General features: G+C 36.5%; 1 protein-coding gene across 6 annotated transcripts in view; it reads left to right on the top strand.

Moving 5' to 3' along the window:
- Nucleotides 1-15,003, top strand: part of CAMK2D (calcium/calmodulin dependent protein kinase II delta) — a 363,589-nt gene that overhangs the window by 186,185 nt on the left and 162,401 nt on the right. For all 6 annotated transcript variants that reach the window (XM_069095418.1, XM_069095453.1, XM_069095444.1 and 3 more), the window contains exon 4: nucleotides 8,057-8,111. In XM_069095418.1, the coding sequence (XP_068951519.1) occupies nucleotides 8,057-8,111 (55 nt within the window). The remainder of the gene's footprint in view (nucleotides 1-8,056; nucleotides 8,112-15,003) is intronic.

Raw genomic sequence — 15,003 nt, 5'->3', positions numbered from 1 at the left:
CATCTGGTTGTTGAAAGTGTCTTTGGACTAACAAAAAGGAAGAGAGGAAAAATTTGGATTTATAATGATCAGAGTCTTGGCATTCAGCTTAAGGGAGAGGCTTGGCAGGTTGGATAGCCTGGCCTGGCTGAAGCCTACTGTAGCTGTGAATTGTAATTAACTACTGATGGGACTATAAAAAGAATCTTATTTACAAGCTAACATATTTGCATTGCGACTGTGAACCAAATCCAAATTTTTCTGTCCTTGTACGTAGGGAAGCTAAAAAAAGGGAAAACTACCTCTTTTGTAACAGGAATATTGGTAAGTCCTGGCAAACAGCTGTTATGGGCACTTAGTACAATCTGTTCTGTGAATTTCTTCATTGGCCTTATGATAACATTGGCAACCCTGCCCTTCAATAATAGACTGATTTCTGCTTGGAAGGATTCTGCTACCTCCATATATCATTTTTCTCCATTTATTTATTTTTCTTCTAAAAAGGAGTCCCTAATATGGAAGAAAATTTTTTGAATTATACAGTAAGACCCAAGTCAAGATATTTAGATCTAAGCTCTAAATTGTAAATGAATTGTTGTTCAGGTGTTTTCAGTCATGTCTGAGTCTTTGTGACTCTATTTGGCGTTTTCTTGGCAAATATGGAGTGATTTGCCATTTCCTTCTCCAGTTCATTTTGCAGTTGAGAAAACTGAGGCAAACAGGGTTAAGTGACTGGCCCAGGGTCACACAGCTAATAAGTATCTGAGGCTGAATTTGAATTCAGGAAGATGACTCTTCCTGACTCTAGGTCCTGTATTCTGTCCACTGTGCCACCGAGCTGCCTTTGTGAAAGAATTAATCAGTTATAAAATCGATTTATAGATTTATTTGCTATTTTCACTAAATCATTGCACATATCCCTGATATGTGTGCCTTCATGCCAGGGATGCAGATTTCAGTCAGTATACTCCTGTCGATCCCATGTGACTATTATCCAGGGTACCAGGCATCAGGATCACTTTTGTACCACAGCTTAGAGTAGTGGACTAGAATCCCTTCTAAATTGTCAGCAAACTTTTATTAAACACTTAATATTTTTCCTGTCTCATGGTAAATGCTGAGAATATAAATGTAAAGAAAGAGTAGCTTGCATGCTAAATGGAGGAAGAAACCATATAAAAACCGGGGTGAGAAGAATGGAGACGTTCAGAGAGACACAATCACCACTTGGAAAGGAATGAAGTCACAAACATTAGAAGGCTTAGTGGCTCCTCAAAAGGGTGGTTTCAGAATTAATTCATCAATCAGAAGATAGAGCCTTACGGTCAAAGGGATCTTTCAAAAGGACATCACAAAGGTGTGTGCATTTTCTAGGGTGAGAAGTTTGACAGTTGGGATCATATGGTACTTTGGCTTATATAGACAACCCATGACCACCGTTTTAAAAATAAAAATCTGATTGGTGGTTGTAAATAAGTTTTATTTTTGTTTCATTTTTTTTTCCATAGAGATGTGGAAGTGATCCTGAGTTCTAGCAGCTTATGCCAGATGATATCAAATTCTGGCAAGTCTTATCAGGCTGAAATGAACTAGGACTAATGTATGGCTGCAGTGGTAGAGTGTATGTATGTTATCTGAACATCAGACAACTAGTGAAAATCACCTACAAATGCTCAGAAAGTAGAAATACACATCTATAGAGGATCGGCTAATGTACAAATGATGGATCCTTGAAGTGCATAACTAAGGCTTGGCAGAAATGTGGGAAAGCGAGCTTGTATCTCAAAGACCTCTTTTGGGGGGGTGAAAGATCTTTCCAGAAGACATGTTTGTTATTGAAATACCTTTGACAAGGATGCTGGTTGCTGCTGCTTGTGTGGTTTGCAATAAATCATTTTTGAATCCTGAATTTCATAATGATATAAACATTATGCAGTTAGATTTATGAGTAAAGGTAAGTGAGGTGGCCCCGATAAATGGAAGCATTTTTTTTTCCAATTTGAAGAAGAGGTTTATGTTTCTAGAATTGCCGTTTCAGAACTGAAAGAAACATGAGAGATCATTCAAACAACCTGTTTATTTTACTAAAGAAAAACAAACACAAAGTTTATGGAAGTTGGGTAACTTGCTTATAGCATGTAGAGCTAAACCTGGAGGTAATCTCAACTCTCCTTCTTTCCAGCAGGTGAGGTTGTGCCTAGTAAAGTGACTTGCAAATGTGGGGATCCTTTTGGGATCTAAGTGAAAGGAAATAGAAGCTTTGTTTGCTATGGAAGCCCTCTTTTGAAATGCAAATATCTCTCAGGGCTGGGTAACACATAAGGTGTCATGAATGCATCACTGAAAATTACTTAAATCAGAGACCTTTATTCCTAGAAAGCTACCTGGTTAGGGAAGAGAAAATTCCATAGAGTTTTGAAATACAAGAATCCATAGAGTTTATCCAGTCAAACTATAAGGAAACCGAGGCCCAGAGATTGAATTTATTTGCCCTAAATCAGACAAGAAGTAAGTAAGCTGAAATTTGGACTTAAATAATTTCACAGTGCTTGTTGAATTTTTTTTTCTATTTGAGTAAGGATGCATTTTATTCAGCATTGTTTCTCATTGTCTTGTCATTTTTACATTATTCCTTCATCTGCTCTTATTATGCTTTACTGAAAAAAACCACTAAACTTAGAAGATTTGTTTTGGAGTCATTACTTTCCAAATGTAATATTATTTTTATCTATAACAATGACATTTTGACTTTCTGATTATCTCTAGACTGTATTTAGAAGTCTGCTTATAGGTTTTTCCCCTCTTAAAATATTCTCTATCCATACAGACATTTCCATCTTGATGAAAATAAATGATTTTCTTGCTTTACTCAGTGTCCCTGGCAGACTTAATGCTGATTAAAAGGACAGGAAAAAAAGTGATGTCTCTTTGATAAGTTATATGCCTAATAGCAAATTGATATCTTAGAACATGAAGTGAAAATTAGATCTTTAAAAAATACTTCTCATTAGCATTTTATTACTATTCTAGTAAACTACAAGAATTAATTTTTCTGCTAAAGCAAACCAGTATTAATCTTGGCTATATTTGAACCAGTCTTGTAGTAGTGTAAGGCAAAAGCATTTTAAATCCCTTAAGTTATTCATTTTCTAAAATGATGATATATGTATAGATTTATACTATCATAATCAAACAACAAAAGTAATAACTCTCAAAGATAGATGTTGATTATGTAAATTAAGAAATGAGAGAGCTTAATATTATTTTGTTTTTCCCCACAAACAGTGTTTCTAATTTTAATCAACGTTGATAGAATTTCTTCCTCATAAGATATACTGAAATTCAAGCTCTTGTAGAAATTTAGATTAATTCTTTTCATTTTAATTCCAGTAGATATTTGTTAAATTATGGTAAAGCAAACTTCCATCATTGACTGCTTAGTAACTGAATTATAGATTGAATAATTTGAACAACAATGTCACTTACCTAAGTCAGTTTCTTACTCTTGACTTCCCTGGCTTCCTTCACATCACAGCTAAAATCCTTTCTACAAGAAGCCTTTCCTAAATCGTTTTAATTCTAATGCCTCCCTATAAGATTAGTTGCAATTTATCCTGCATATGCTTTTCTACACAGTTGTTTGCATATTTTCTCCACCATTAGACTATAAAAGCCTTGAAAGTAAAGACTCTTCTTTGCCTTTCTTTTATTCCCAGAGCTTAGCATAGTGCACATAGTAGGTGCTTATTAAATGTTGATGAATTGACCACAATGAACTGATGATTTCATTGACATCTGTCATAACTGTTAAGTTGGTATATTCACAATATCTTCTAGCCAAAGTCTGATCAAGTAACCTAGAAAATATTATTATTCCAAATTGAAAGACATTGAAACATGGCTCTGCTTATAATCATTCTTCAGCTTCCATATGCCAAATAAAAATCAGCAGGTTCATTGCTTTTAGTTAGTCACACTTCATATATTGCTTGAATGACATACAGCCTCAGAAATATGTAGAAAAGAGTTGCAAAGTTAGCTATGGATAAAACAATTCCCAAATAGTCTAGCGTTGGAAGAGGATCAGGACAGATATGATGGTTTTTTTTTTTTCACCTCTGTCCAATTCCTAAGCATGCATCGCTGTGCTCTAAAGTTGAAGGGGGAATTAGGAACAGTAATTCACTTGATTTAGCCATTATTTTGGCTGCATGATATATTAGAAAGAATAATTGAACCAGAAGACTTTGATCCAAGCTCCCATTCCAGCAGAGCTATGTGGCCATGGACTTAGATGCTCATTATGGGATTGCTATCCAGCATAAATCTTTGACCTTCATTTGCAATATCATTGTTGGGTATAAATCTTAATCTCACTGCCTACCTCACAGGGTTCTAGAGAGGAAAACACTTTATAAATGATGAAATCCTATATAAATGTTATTTTTATCATTGTTAAGGAATTTATGGGGTATTGAGGGAAGACTAGCTCCTCTGATAGGAGAGCTTGCTGAGTCAACATGTCCTCCAACTCTCATCTGTGGCATGGGCAGTGGCCACATCCTGATAAAAACCATTTTGGCAGACAGGCTAAACCAAGTTGAGGGTAGCTGCAATCAGTGAATTAGGGTGATGTCTACCCTAAGTATGTGAAGACTTCTTCTGGCAGAATGGGTGGATGAGAACAATTTGTTCCAGTGGCCACAAAGGCAGCAGCAGCAGTTACCGTGGAATGCTTAGAGCTTGGTCAGACATCAGAGTCACCAAGGTCATCCACTTTATCCTAAGCCATTGCCAGTCCTGATTTTGACTTGCCACTGGACTTTGATGACTCTGGAAGAGAGAGTGAAACTGATGACTTTGCGCAACTCTCCTTCACTTAAATCCAGTTCATGTGCAAGTCAAGAAATTACCCCATGATGTTATTTGGTCCTCTTTGGAAATGAAGGACAAACATTATTGATAACACCTTTAACTCAATCAGACCCAAATTCTAAACTAGAGAATGGGCTCTCTGAATAAAAGATTTGCCTATTTGAACTTGAGTAAGTCATTTAGACACATAGTAAATATATCCCTGAGTTGGACAGAAATATAATTTTTTAAAGCAATATTAGTTAAAAGATTTTGGGGGTATTTTGTAAAGAGAATATTTACCCCTTCATCCATCTATTTTAGAAGCTTAGAATTTCTTAGTTTAGATTTCCTTAAGGCAAATGTTCACCTGTATCTGATGTCATTTTTTCCTTCACCTACCTTAACTTAGTCACCCTTATGAAATTACTTAATCTCATCTAAATATCTATTCAATTACTGTTAAGTTCCTAGCTCTGTTCTAGACACTAACTTGATATATTGAAGTCATAAAAAAGACAAAAAAAACTTGACCTATCTTTTTAAGATGCCCATAATAACCTGCATCTACACACTTTCAGACCATAGGCTAATTATTGTTTTCTATTAGGAAACTTGAAAAAGAGTTCATGAGTATTATAGAATTTGATATGGAGAATGCCTACTGTTAAATTATTTATGTTTTTTAAAAGGAGGTTCCCAGACACAGGAATAAAAGAAGAATCTTCTAAAGGAATATTTTCATCTTTGTTTTCATGGCCACAGTCACCCCTTGATTGTAATTCACGTGTGATTTTAGCATCATACAACTCAGTATGTTGTACAGTACCTAGTGCTTTATTAGTAATCTTAGAAAATAGAATATGCATACAAGACATTCTTACTGCTCTCTGGGTGCTTGTAATCTGGTTCAGAAAATATCTGTGCAATATAACAGAACATGGGATGAGTGCCAACGAGTTGTCTGGACATCACATGGTGACATGGAGACCAGAGGAAAGGAAAATCACAGCTAACTATGTATGATGGGCAATAATTATAACTGACATTGTATGACCCTTTAAAGACTGAAAAGGGCTCTACCTTCTTTATTTTATTTGAGCCCCTGGGCTCAACTCATTTCTTAATTCAGGACACTAAAATCTCCCTCATGAAATAACCTAATTCCATTTAAATATCTCTGCAATGATTGTTAAATGCCTAGCTGTATTCTAGACACTGACTTGAGAACCAAAGTGATATAAAGAGAAAAAACTGACCTATCATCACTTTAAGATACCAAATGATAACCCTCATCTATATACTTTCAAATAACAGCTATTTTTTATTTTATTTTTTATTAGTTTATTTATTTTTAGTTTTCAACATTCACTTCCATAAGTCATATTATATAGAAGAATTATAATGAATGGGAGAAACCATGAGAAAGAAAAACAGAACAAAAAAAAAATAAAAGTCTGCTTTGTTCTGCTTTTTGACTCCATAGTTCTTCCTCTGGATGTGAATGACATTTTCCATCATGAGTCCTTTGGAATTATATTAGGTCCTTGCATTGCTGAGAAGCACTAAGTTTGTCAAAATCAGTCATTGCACACTGTGGCTGTTACTGTGTACAATATTCTCCTGGTTCTGTTCACTTCATTTAGCATCAGTTCATATAAGTCTTTCTAAGTTTTTCTGAAGTCTGCCTGTTTATCATTTCTTATAGCACAATAGTATTCCATTATATTCCATTCCCCAATTGATGGGGATCCCCTTGATTTCCAGTTGTTGGCCACAACAAAAAGCTGATATAAATATTTTTGTACAGGTGGGTCCTTTACCCATTTTTTATGATCTCTTTGGGATACAGCCCTAGAAGTGGCATGGCTGGGTTGAAGGGTATGCACAATTTTATAGTCCTTTGGTCATAGTTCCAGATTATTCTCCAGAATGATTGGATCAGCTCACAACTCCACCAACAACTAGTGTTCCACCTTTTCCACATCTTCTCCAACATTTATTATTTTCCTGTTTTATCATGTTAGCCAATCTGATACATGTGGTACCTCAGAGCTGTTTTGATTGGCATCTCTCTAATCAATAGTAATTTAGAGCATTTTTCATGACAATAAGCTAATTATTGTTTTCTATTAGGAAACAAGCATCACTTAGCTCTTACTTCACAGGTTGTTATGAGAACCAAATGCGATAATATTTGTGAAGTACTTAGAACAGTGCCTAGCATATAGAAGGCCCAAGAGATCTTTCTTAATTTTCCTGATTGTCAGTGCCCTTACTCACTCTATTTTCATTTTTAATTCATTTTAAAAGGCAACTTAGTGGTATGGTGGATAGAGTATTGGGTATGGAATCAGAAAGACCTGAGTTCAAATACAGTCTTGGATATGTCCTAGCTGTGTGATCCTGAACAAGTCACTTATCCTCTGTCTGCCTCCATTTCCTCAATATAAAATGGTATAATAATAGCACCTATCTTACAAAGTTGTGAGAATCCAATGAGATAATATTTATAAAGCACTTAGGACAGTGCCTAATAATACATACATAGGTGCATAATAAATGCTTGTTCCTTTCCTCCCCGTATACTTTGTATTTATTTATTAATTAAAATGTTGTGTGCCCAGCAGAATGAGAGTTTCTGGCATTTACAGAAGATTTTGCCTCTGTCTTTCTATTCCTATGACCTAGAACATTCACTTGCACCTAGTAGTTGTTTGATAAATGATCATTGAATTGAACTGTATTGAGATAGTGAGATATCAATTGGATCAGTTAGAAATAGACTGACAAGACCTTCAAAGCCAGGCACAGGGATATAGATAGACTTTACACTGTTGTCAATGGCAAATGACCATTCTTCAGTAGGGAATGAGAGGAACAAAATGTTTTAGGAAGATTAAAATGGTGGTGGTATGCAGATAGATTGAAGCGGTGAGAGGTTGCTCTGTAGGGAAGCTAGTTAGAAAGCTATTATAATAATCCAACTGTGACATGATGAAGGCTTAGGCTTGCATAGTCATAGTGGGTATTGGTAAAAATAGAGGCACATTGTAGAATGGTGCTGGGGAGGAGCATTTCAAAGAAAGAATCATCAGGTTGGTAACAGATTAATTACATGGAGTGAAGGAAAAGGAGGAGCCAAAGAAAATTTCACACTTGTGATAATGATGGTTTTATTGACAAGTAATGATAAATCTCTTTCTCCTTTTCTTCCTGTCAGTGCGACTCCATGACAGCATATCTGAAGAAGGATTCCATTACTTAGTCTTTGATTTGTAAGTACCCCTATACTTAGATTGTGTTGGCATGTTTGAGCTGGCTCTATTTTAAAGCAATCAGGTTGAAGTTGATTTTGAAGTTAATGGAGTTTCTTCTCATTGGAAAGAATAAGAAAGAAAATCTTTTCATTGATTATGCTAATGTTTAGAAAATCCTCTTAAATTGGTATCAGAAAGCTATGCCTTTTGATAAGAGGTGATCAATAATGTCTTCTTCCTTTTTGAAACACAATTAATTATTAGACTCACCCTTACATGTCAGTTAGCTTTCTGGGTTAAACAATCTTGATTGAATAAGTATCAACTGAGCCGTGAACTATAGAACATCTAAAGTGTGCTTATTTTCCAAAGGATTTTTTAAAAATTAAATTTCCTTAATGATATTTCTTCCTTATGTTGACATATATGATTTTGGTACATAACTTTAGAGCCTGGGACAATAATTACTGCTCTGTGTCTTATGCTAGGTTAAGCACTGATTGCTATGTAAAATATTTTCAACATCTTCTGTTAACTGAAAGTCATAGTTCAGAGTGGAACCTGCACATAATGTTAGGAAGCAGTTTTTATTGTGGCTTTTTTTTTTTTTTACAAAAGATGATATCTTTCTACCCCATGCAACTTCCCTATTTTCAACACATTATTTCTATCTGCATTTGGTTATTTGTGGATGTAAACTGTAGCTTATTATAAAGTAGCAAATGCAGGTGGCACTTAGATGAGCTATTTGGGGCTAGAGTTTATTTTTGTTGTTAAAAAATAGCACATGTGCAAAAGGGCCAGGATCATTTCCCCATTCAGCACTAAGTGACCGATGAAGCATGTATATGAATAAGGCATGTCACACAGAAAACAGAAACTTATTGAGCCATCCAACAGCCAGGAGCAAGTTTGTCTTAGGTTGGGCAAAGTACATTCAGATTTGTCCAAATAAAAGGCATTATATAATCTTGGCTGGCATTCCTACCCCAGAAAGGAAAATGAAGGGACTTCATGGGATGAAAGTTGCCAAATGTGAACAAATGCTACAATTTTAAATATGCTGATTCAGGTCTCTGCATTTACCTTAATCTTTAGTAGGTTGAAAAAATATTTAAAGTTCATCGTGTCTATATTTGTAAATGGAGAAGCACTCAGACTTCAAAGAATGATTCTTCTGAGTTGGCAATTTAAGAAGAGAAACACTGGCAATTTTTCTATAGATTTACAGAATTTTAGAGGGACTTTAAAGTCATTTAGGCCAACCACCTTATTTTACAAATGAGGAAGAGATATAAAGTAGCTTTGCATGAGGTAAATCGGTGTTAGCTCCAGAGCAGAACTTGAATCCAGTGCTTTCCATCAAAATATGCTTATTGCCTCTCTGCAGTAACAGTTCCATAACTGTAGGGATAGGGCGCAGATCTGTGCTGTCATTGATACATAGAAATCCTTAAGGAGGAAACTTACTCTACCAGGGCAGGTCTGTGTAACTTCTCTGCAACTCAGAATCCTAGGATTGGCTTAGAGCAGAGGTGTTAAATACGGAGGAGGGTAGGACCCCAGCATATGGCCCACAATACTCCAAAGGAAGGCAGGAGTCAGATTAAAACAAAGTTGGGAAATATGTAACAAAATTAACTAATTTTAAAAGGAATATATAAATGTGGTTTTCCAAATAAGAAGCCTCCTATAAGGCTCCTTATGTTCCTTTTAGTGACCCTCATTTCCATTTGAGATTGATGCTTCTTGGTTAGAACTCTGGCAAGTTGACTTGCCCAGGGTCATAAAGCCAATATTTATTCTATCTAAATTTACTAGAACCTAGTGAAGAAATAGAATGAAGGCAGGTTACTAAATGAAGTTGGTTCGATGTGAGAACCAATCAGATTCCATCTCATGAATACTGACATATTATCCTCCATCTTGTCATTCTTGGGCAAATCATTTATGGGAAAATAGATAGTACAAGTTTTCTATTGTTTCATAAAATTCTGGTGGACGCAATTAATTAGTATCTCCCAGTTCTGGGAAAGGAAAGACCTCAAAAACTGCTCTTACTTTCCCAACTCAACAAAATCTCAGTTTTTCCCTTTCTTAACTTGGAAAATCCATCACCTTTCCTCCAAGAAGAAATCAGATCATCTAAGCTTATAAACTGGTTTATATCCTGTTGTTTTCTTTTAATGCATAAAATCTGTCTCCCCCATGTTCAGGATCTAGTGACAAGTTGAGGTGACCTGGTCCTGATTTGTTATGCAATTGGCATGCATTACTTAAGAAATCTATATTTTTGAAAGTTCCAATCCTTGTTTCCCCCGTTAATTCAGATTCCACCTGTCACATGAGGTTTTCATGGCCCCTGCGGCTAACTTGCTCTCCACTATGCCAATGGTTCTCTTAAACGGTACTCTTTAAAATTATTCAGGACCCCAAAGACCTTTAGTTGATGTATATCTGTTGATATTTACCATCTTAGAAATTAAAATTGATATATTTTTAAAAGATTTACTTGGTAGTTAATTTTAAAATAATGATAATAAACTCATTTACATGTTAACATTAAAACATATTTTTGTTAAAAAATAAAAGTAGCTAGGTAGTGCAGTGGATAGATTGCCAGGCCTGTGGTGAGGTAGATTCATCTTCCTGGATTAAGATCTGGGCCTCAAACACTTACTAGTTGTGTGACCCTGGACATGTCACTTAAACTTGTTTACCATAGTTTATATTCATCTGTAAAATGAGCTGGAAAAGAAAATGGCAAACCATTCCCATATCTTTGCCAAAAAAAAAAAACCAAAACCCCAAAACTGTCACAAAGAGTCAGACATCACTGAAAACAACTGAAGAACAATTAAAAAATGAAAATAATTATATTTTTCAAAACAAAAAAAATTAATGAGATGAGTGGGATTGTTTTACATATTTTTGTAAATCACCTCAGTGTCCAGCTCAGATGAAGACGACTTGATTTTCATATCTCCTTCTGCATTTCATTTAAATGATGAAATTGCATTTTCCCTGACATAATTTCATTGAAGTACAGAAAGAAACTCTAGCCTCCATGGAGATGTAGTTGGAAAAGTGGGGACTGCTTTAATAAGCAGACGATATGTTAGTATTGTTATTTTGATAGTTTTTGCCTTGATGACCCCTGAAGGGCCTTGGGACCCTCCAGGAGTCCTCAGACCACACTTTGAGAGTTACTACATTGCATCATCATACCATCATCAACCTTTTATTGTGGTTGTTCAGTCTTTCAGTCACATCTGACTCTATGTGACCCCATGGGGTTTTCTTGCCAAAGATACCAGAGTGGTTTGCTATTTCTTTCTCTAATGTGTTGCCATTTTATGGATTTTATGGAATCAAGGCAAAGAGGAGTTAAATGACTTGCCCAGGGTCACGTGGCTAGTATGCATCTAAGGTCAGATTTGAACTCAGATCTTCCTGACTCCAGGGCAGGTGCTCTACCCACTGCACCACATAGCTGCCCCATATACCACCTATCTAACCACCTGCAAATTATGTTAAAAAGCAGTTCCATAGTATGATTTGTAGAGTTTCCTGGATAGGGAGCCAGGAGACTTGAATTTTCACATTCCTGGCGGGCTTGCTTTCTACTGGACTGGATATTCCATACTCCAACTCTGTACTTTTATACAGGCAATTTCCCAAGCCTGAAATATTTTCCCCCTCAGTTCCACTTTTTGAAATACATAGCTCTATTCAACTTAAGTGTCCTCTCCTCTGTCCTCTACAAACTTTTTCCTGGTCCTACCAATTATTAGAACCCCTGCCCCCAATTTATTTTTTATTAATAAGAGACAGAGAGAGAGACAGAGACAGACAGACAGAGACAGAGAGAGAGAGACAAAGAGAGAGAGAGAATTTGTTCTTCTGTGTACATGTTGCTTTCTTCCCTCTTCCTCAACCCCCCAGAATGTAAGCTTGAGGGCAGGAACTGCTTTCATTTTTGTTGTATCCCTGGCTCCTGACATGGTACCTGACCCTTTGAAGGCTTTTAATAGCAAAATTTTGAACAGAAGACAATGAAGTGAACTTCGAATTTGTAGTCAAACATGCCTGACGTGAAATGCTAGTACTCCCTTTGGGACCTTGAGCGACCACCTCAGCTGCCTCATTTATACAATGCAGAGTCTGACCTAGATGGCTCCTACTGTCTCTTCCATCTCAAAATCTCATGATCCTGTGACTTGAATCAATGTCTCTAACTAGTCTGTGATAGATGACGTATCATTCACTAATACTAGCTAGCATTTATGTAGTACTTTAGAGTTTGCAAAACAAATATTTTCTTCCCCAAAGCCCTAGGAGATAGATGGTATTATTATCCTTGTCTTACAGGTGAGGAAATTGAGGCAGTCAGAGGGTAAGTGACCTGCCCAGGGTCAAAAGGATGTATGTTTCTTATTTGAAGTTCATCTTTATCCATAGTGCCACCTAGCTGGGTTTCATTTTCCCCATCTCTCTAAACAGAAGATAATCTCTAAAATTCACTGATTGTGAAGTCAAATACAATACACTGAAGGTAATCTCCAAAATTCACTGATTGTAAGGTCTAATAGAACATACCACTTTAGAAACGACAAGGAGAAAGAACTCTTACAGGCACTGAGATAATATAAGGATGTCAATTAAATTCCTCAAAAGAGATTGACTGCAATGGTGTGAGACCATAGAAAATAGGAAGCAAAGCAGATGTTACAAAGTCTCATATGCCCCGACTCAGCACACTTAGGTTAAATATTATTAGCTGCAAAGAAGGGCCTTAATTCCACCTTTGAAATGATTTTTACTGAAGCAAGTATTATAACAAAGATGAAAGTCCCTGAATTCCTAAAGAATGAGTGTTCTTTGGGCTTGTCCCTGTGATGATGGCTTTGGCAGTATTTTACTTATACATTCTTTCTGTGGACTTTTGAATTGTATGAACATAATGAGAAGTACTATTTTTAAAGGTCCACCAATTCTCCTTCAGATGATTATTCCATTTCTGAAAGGCAAAACAGTAATTTTTTTTGCCCTCTGGATACACAATATAGATTCTATACATTGCCATTTCTATTTCTTTGACTGATAAATACCTTGGTTGAGTTCAAAGCACATAGATGCAACCATTCCATTCTTACTTCGTTCTTCCCAGTAGAGCTGGGGCTCCATGCAAACGATAGATTAAAAGAAAAAAAATGGAAACAGCTTTACAAAGTAAAAAACAGCTTCACAAAAAATAGCCTAGAATTTGTAATCTTTACCTAATCACAGTATGCCCAAGAAAAAATTCTGAATTCAGTGAAATTTATCTTTATTTCTCTCCCCTTGTCCCCCATATATAACAGTATGATGCTCTTCCCAAGCACCAAGAACCTAATATTGTCCTTTATCTTAAGCTCTATGTGCCTTAACAAGGCCTGTGCTGCAGGAAACATAATGGTCACTCTTGAGCCCAGTTCCAATACTAGTCAGTCTATGTCTTGACCCAGGCAGGGTCACCTTTTTTAAAGCATTCTGGAGGCCCTCTGCTCATGAGAGGAAGTTCATCATATGTGTGCTGGACTCACTATGGACACCCGGTTGGCTACTCTAGCTCAGTAATCACAAACTCAAATGATACAGCAGCCTCTGCCTCCCTCAGATGGGTTATAGAAGGTTAAATCCCTCCCATGGACTATAGACATGTACCACCATTCCTGGGTTCCTTTTTCATTCATCTAAATTTACCTGTCCTTCATACCATTCTGTCAGCAAACTCTTCTGATAATGGGTACCAACAGAGTAACATGCTATCTTTTCAATGAAACATATTTTCATTCTAGCATTCGAAGACATTAGAGACAATGCCTTGACTTAGAAGATATTTTGATAGTGGGAACTTTAGACACTACACCAGGCTGATAGGTGACATGTGGTGGTGGTGAGAGGGAATGGAATTTTTCATATTTTTAAAATCGTAGACAGGAGTCAGTCCAATATTTCACCTATTTCCTATACTGACACCACATCTTTACCCATTGTCTGTCTTTTTAGCACCATGGCAATTTATAAATAGTGTTAGGTTAGGACAGAATAAAACCCAGAAAGAAGAAATCAGTCACACTTGGGTGAGTTCCTAGCATTTAAATCCTTGGAAATCCATTATTCATTTGTCTGTCTTTAGAAGGCCAGCAATCATCTTGAGGGTGTCTGAATACAATGAGAACTCCTGAACTCTTGGTAGTGTTTGACCTCAGTAGTTCACTCCAACTTCTAAATAATATCTCCTCACATTTCTTGGTAGCTATCACTCTTACTGTTTTATTCTCCCCTTTCTCTAAAAGCTTCTTCATTGATTCTTAATCCCGACCCTTTAGGCTTTCACAATGTTAGGCAATACTTGTTCTCCTTCCTTCTAGTTGACCTCTCCTATTCACTCTCCCTGATCCAGTGGGGAAGCCAGCTGGTACCCTGGGCCTGGAGTCAGGAAAATTCATCTTCATGAGTTCAAAATTGACGTCAGGTACTTCTAGCTGTGTGACCCTGGGCAAGTCACTTAACCCTGTTTGATTCAATTCTTCATCTGTAAAATGAGCTTGAGAAGGACATAGCAAACACTCTAGTCTTTGCCAAGAGAACCTCAAATAGGCTCATGAAGAGTCAAACAACTGAAAAATGACTGGAAAAAAATTCTATCTCCCACTCCCTAACCTAAATGGTATTCTTCACTGTTATCTTTGGTCTTATGCTCTCTCTCTCTCTCTCTCTCTCTCTCTCTCTCTCTCTCTTTGCCTCCCTTCCCTTGCTTTCAGATATCACTTCTATGAGGAAGGCTTCCAAATATATATTTCTAGTCCTAAACAAGTGTAATGTAATACCAAGCAAAGGCAACTTCCCAGGTTCAAAATACCAG

The sequence above is a fragment of the Petaurus breviceps genome, unplaced genomic scaffold, assembly GCF_028583685.1.
Source record: "Petaurus breviceps papuanus isolate PSGF00001 unplaced genomic scaffold, PetGlider_PUasm1.0 126, whole genome shotgun sequence".
In the NCBI taxonomy this organism is placed as follows: Eukaryota; Metazoa; Chordata; class Mammalia; order Diprotodontia; family Petauridae; genus Petaurus; species Petaurus breviceps.
Note: the sequence above shows the minus strand (reverse complement) of the source record. Positions and strands in the feature narration are given on the sequence as shown.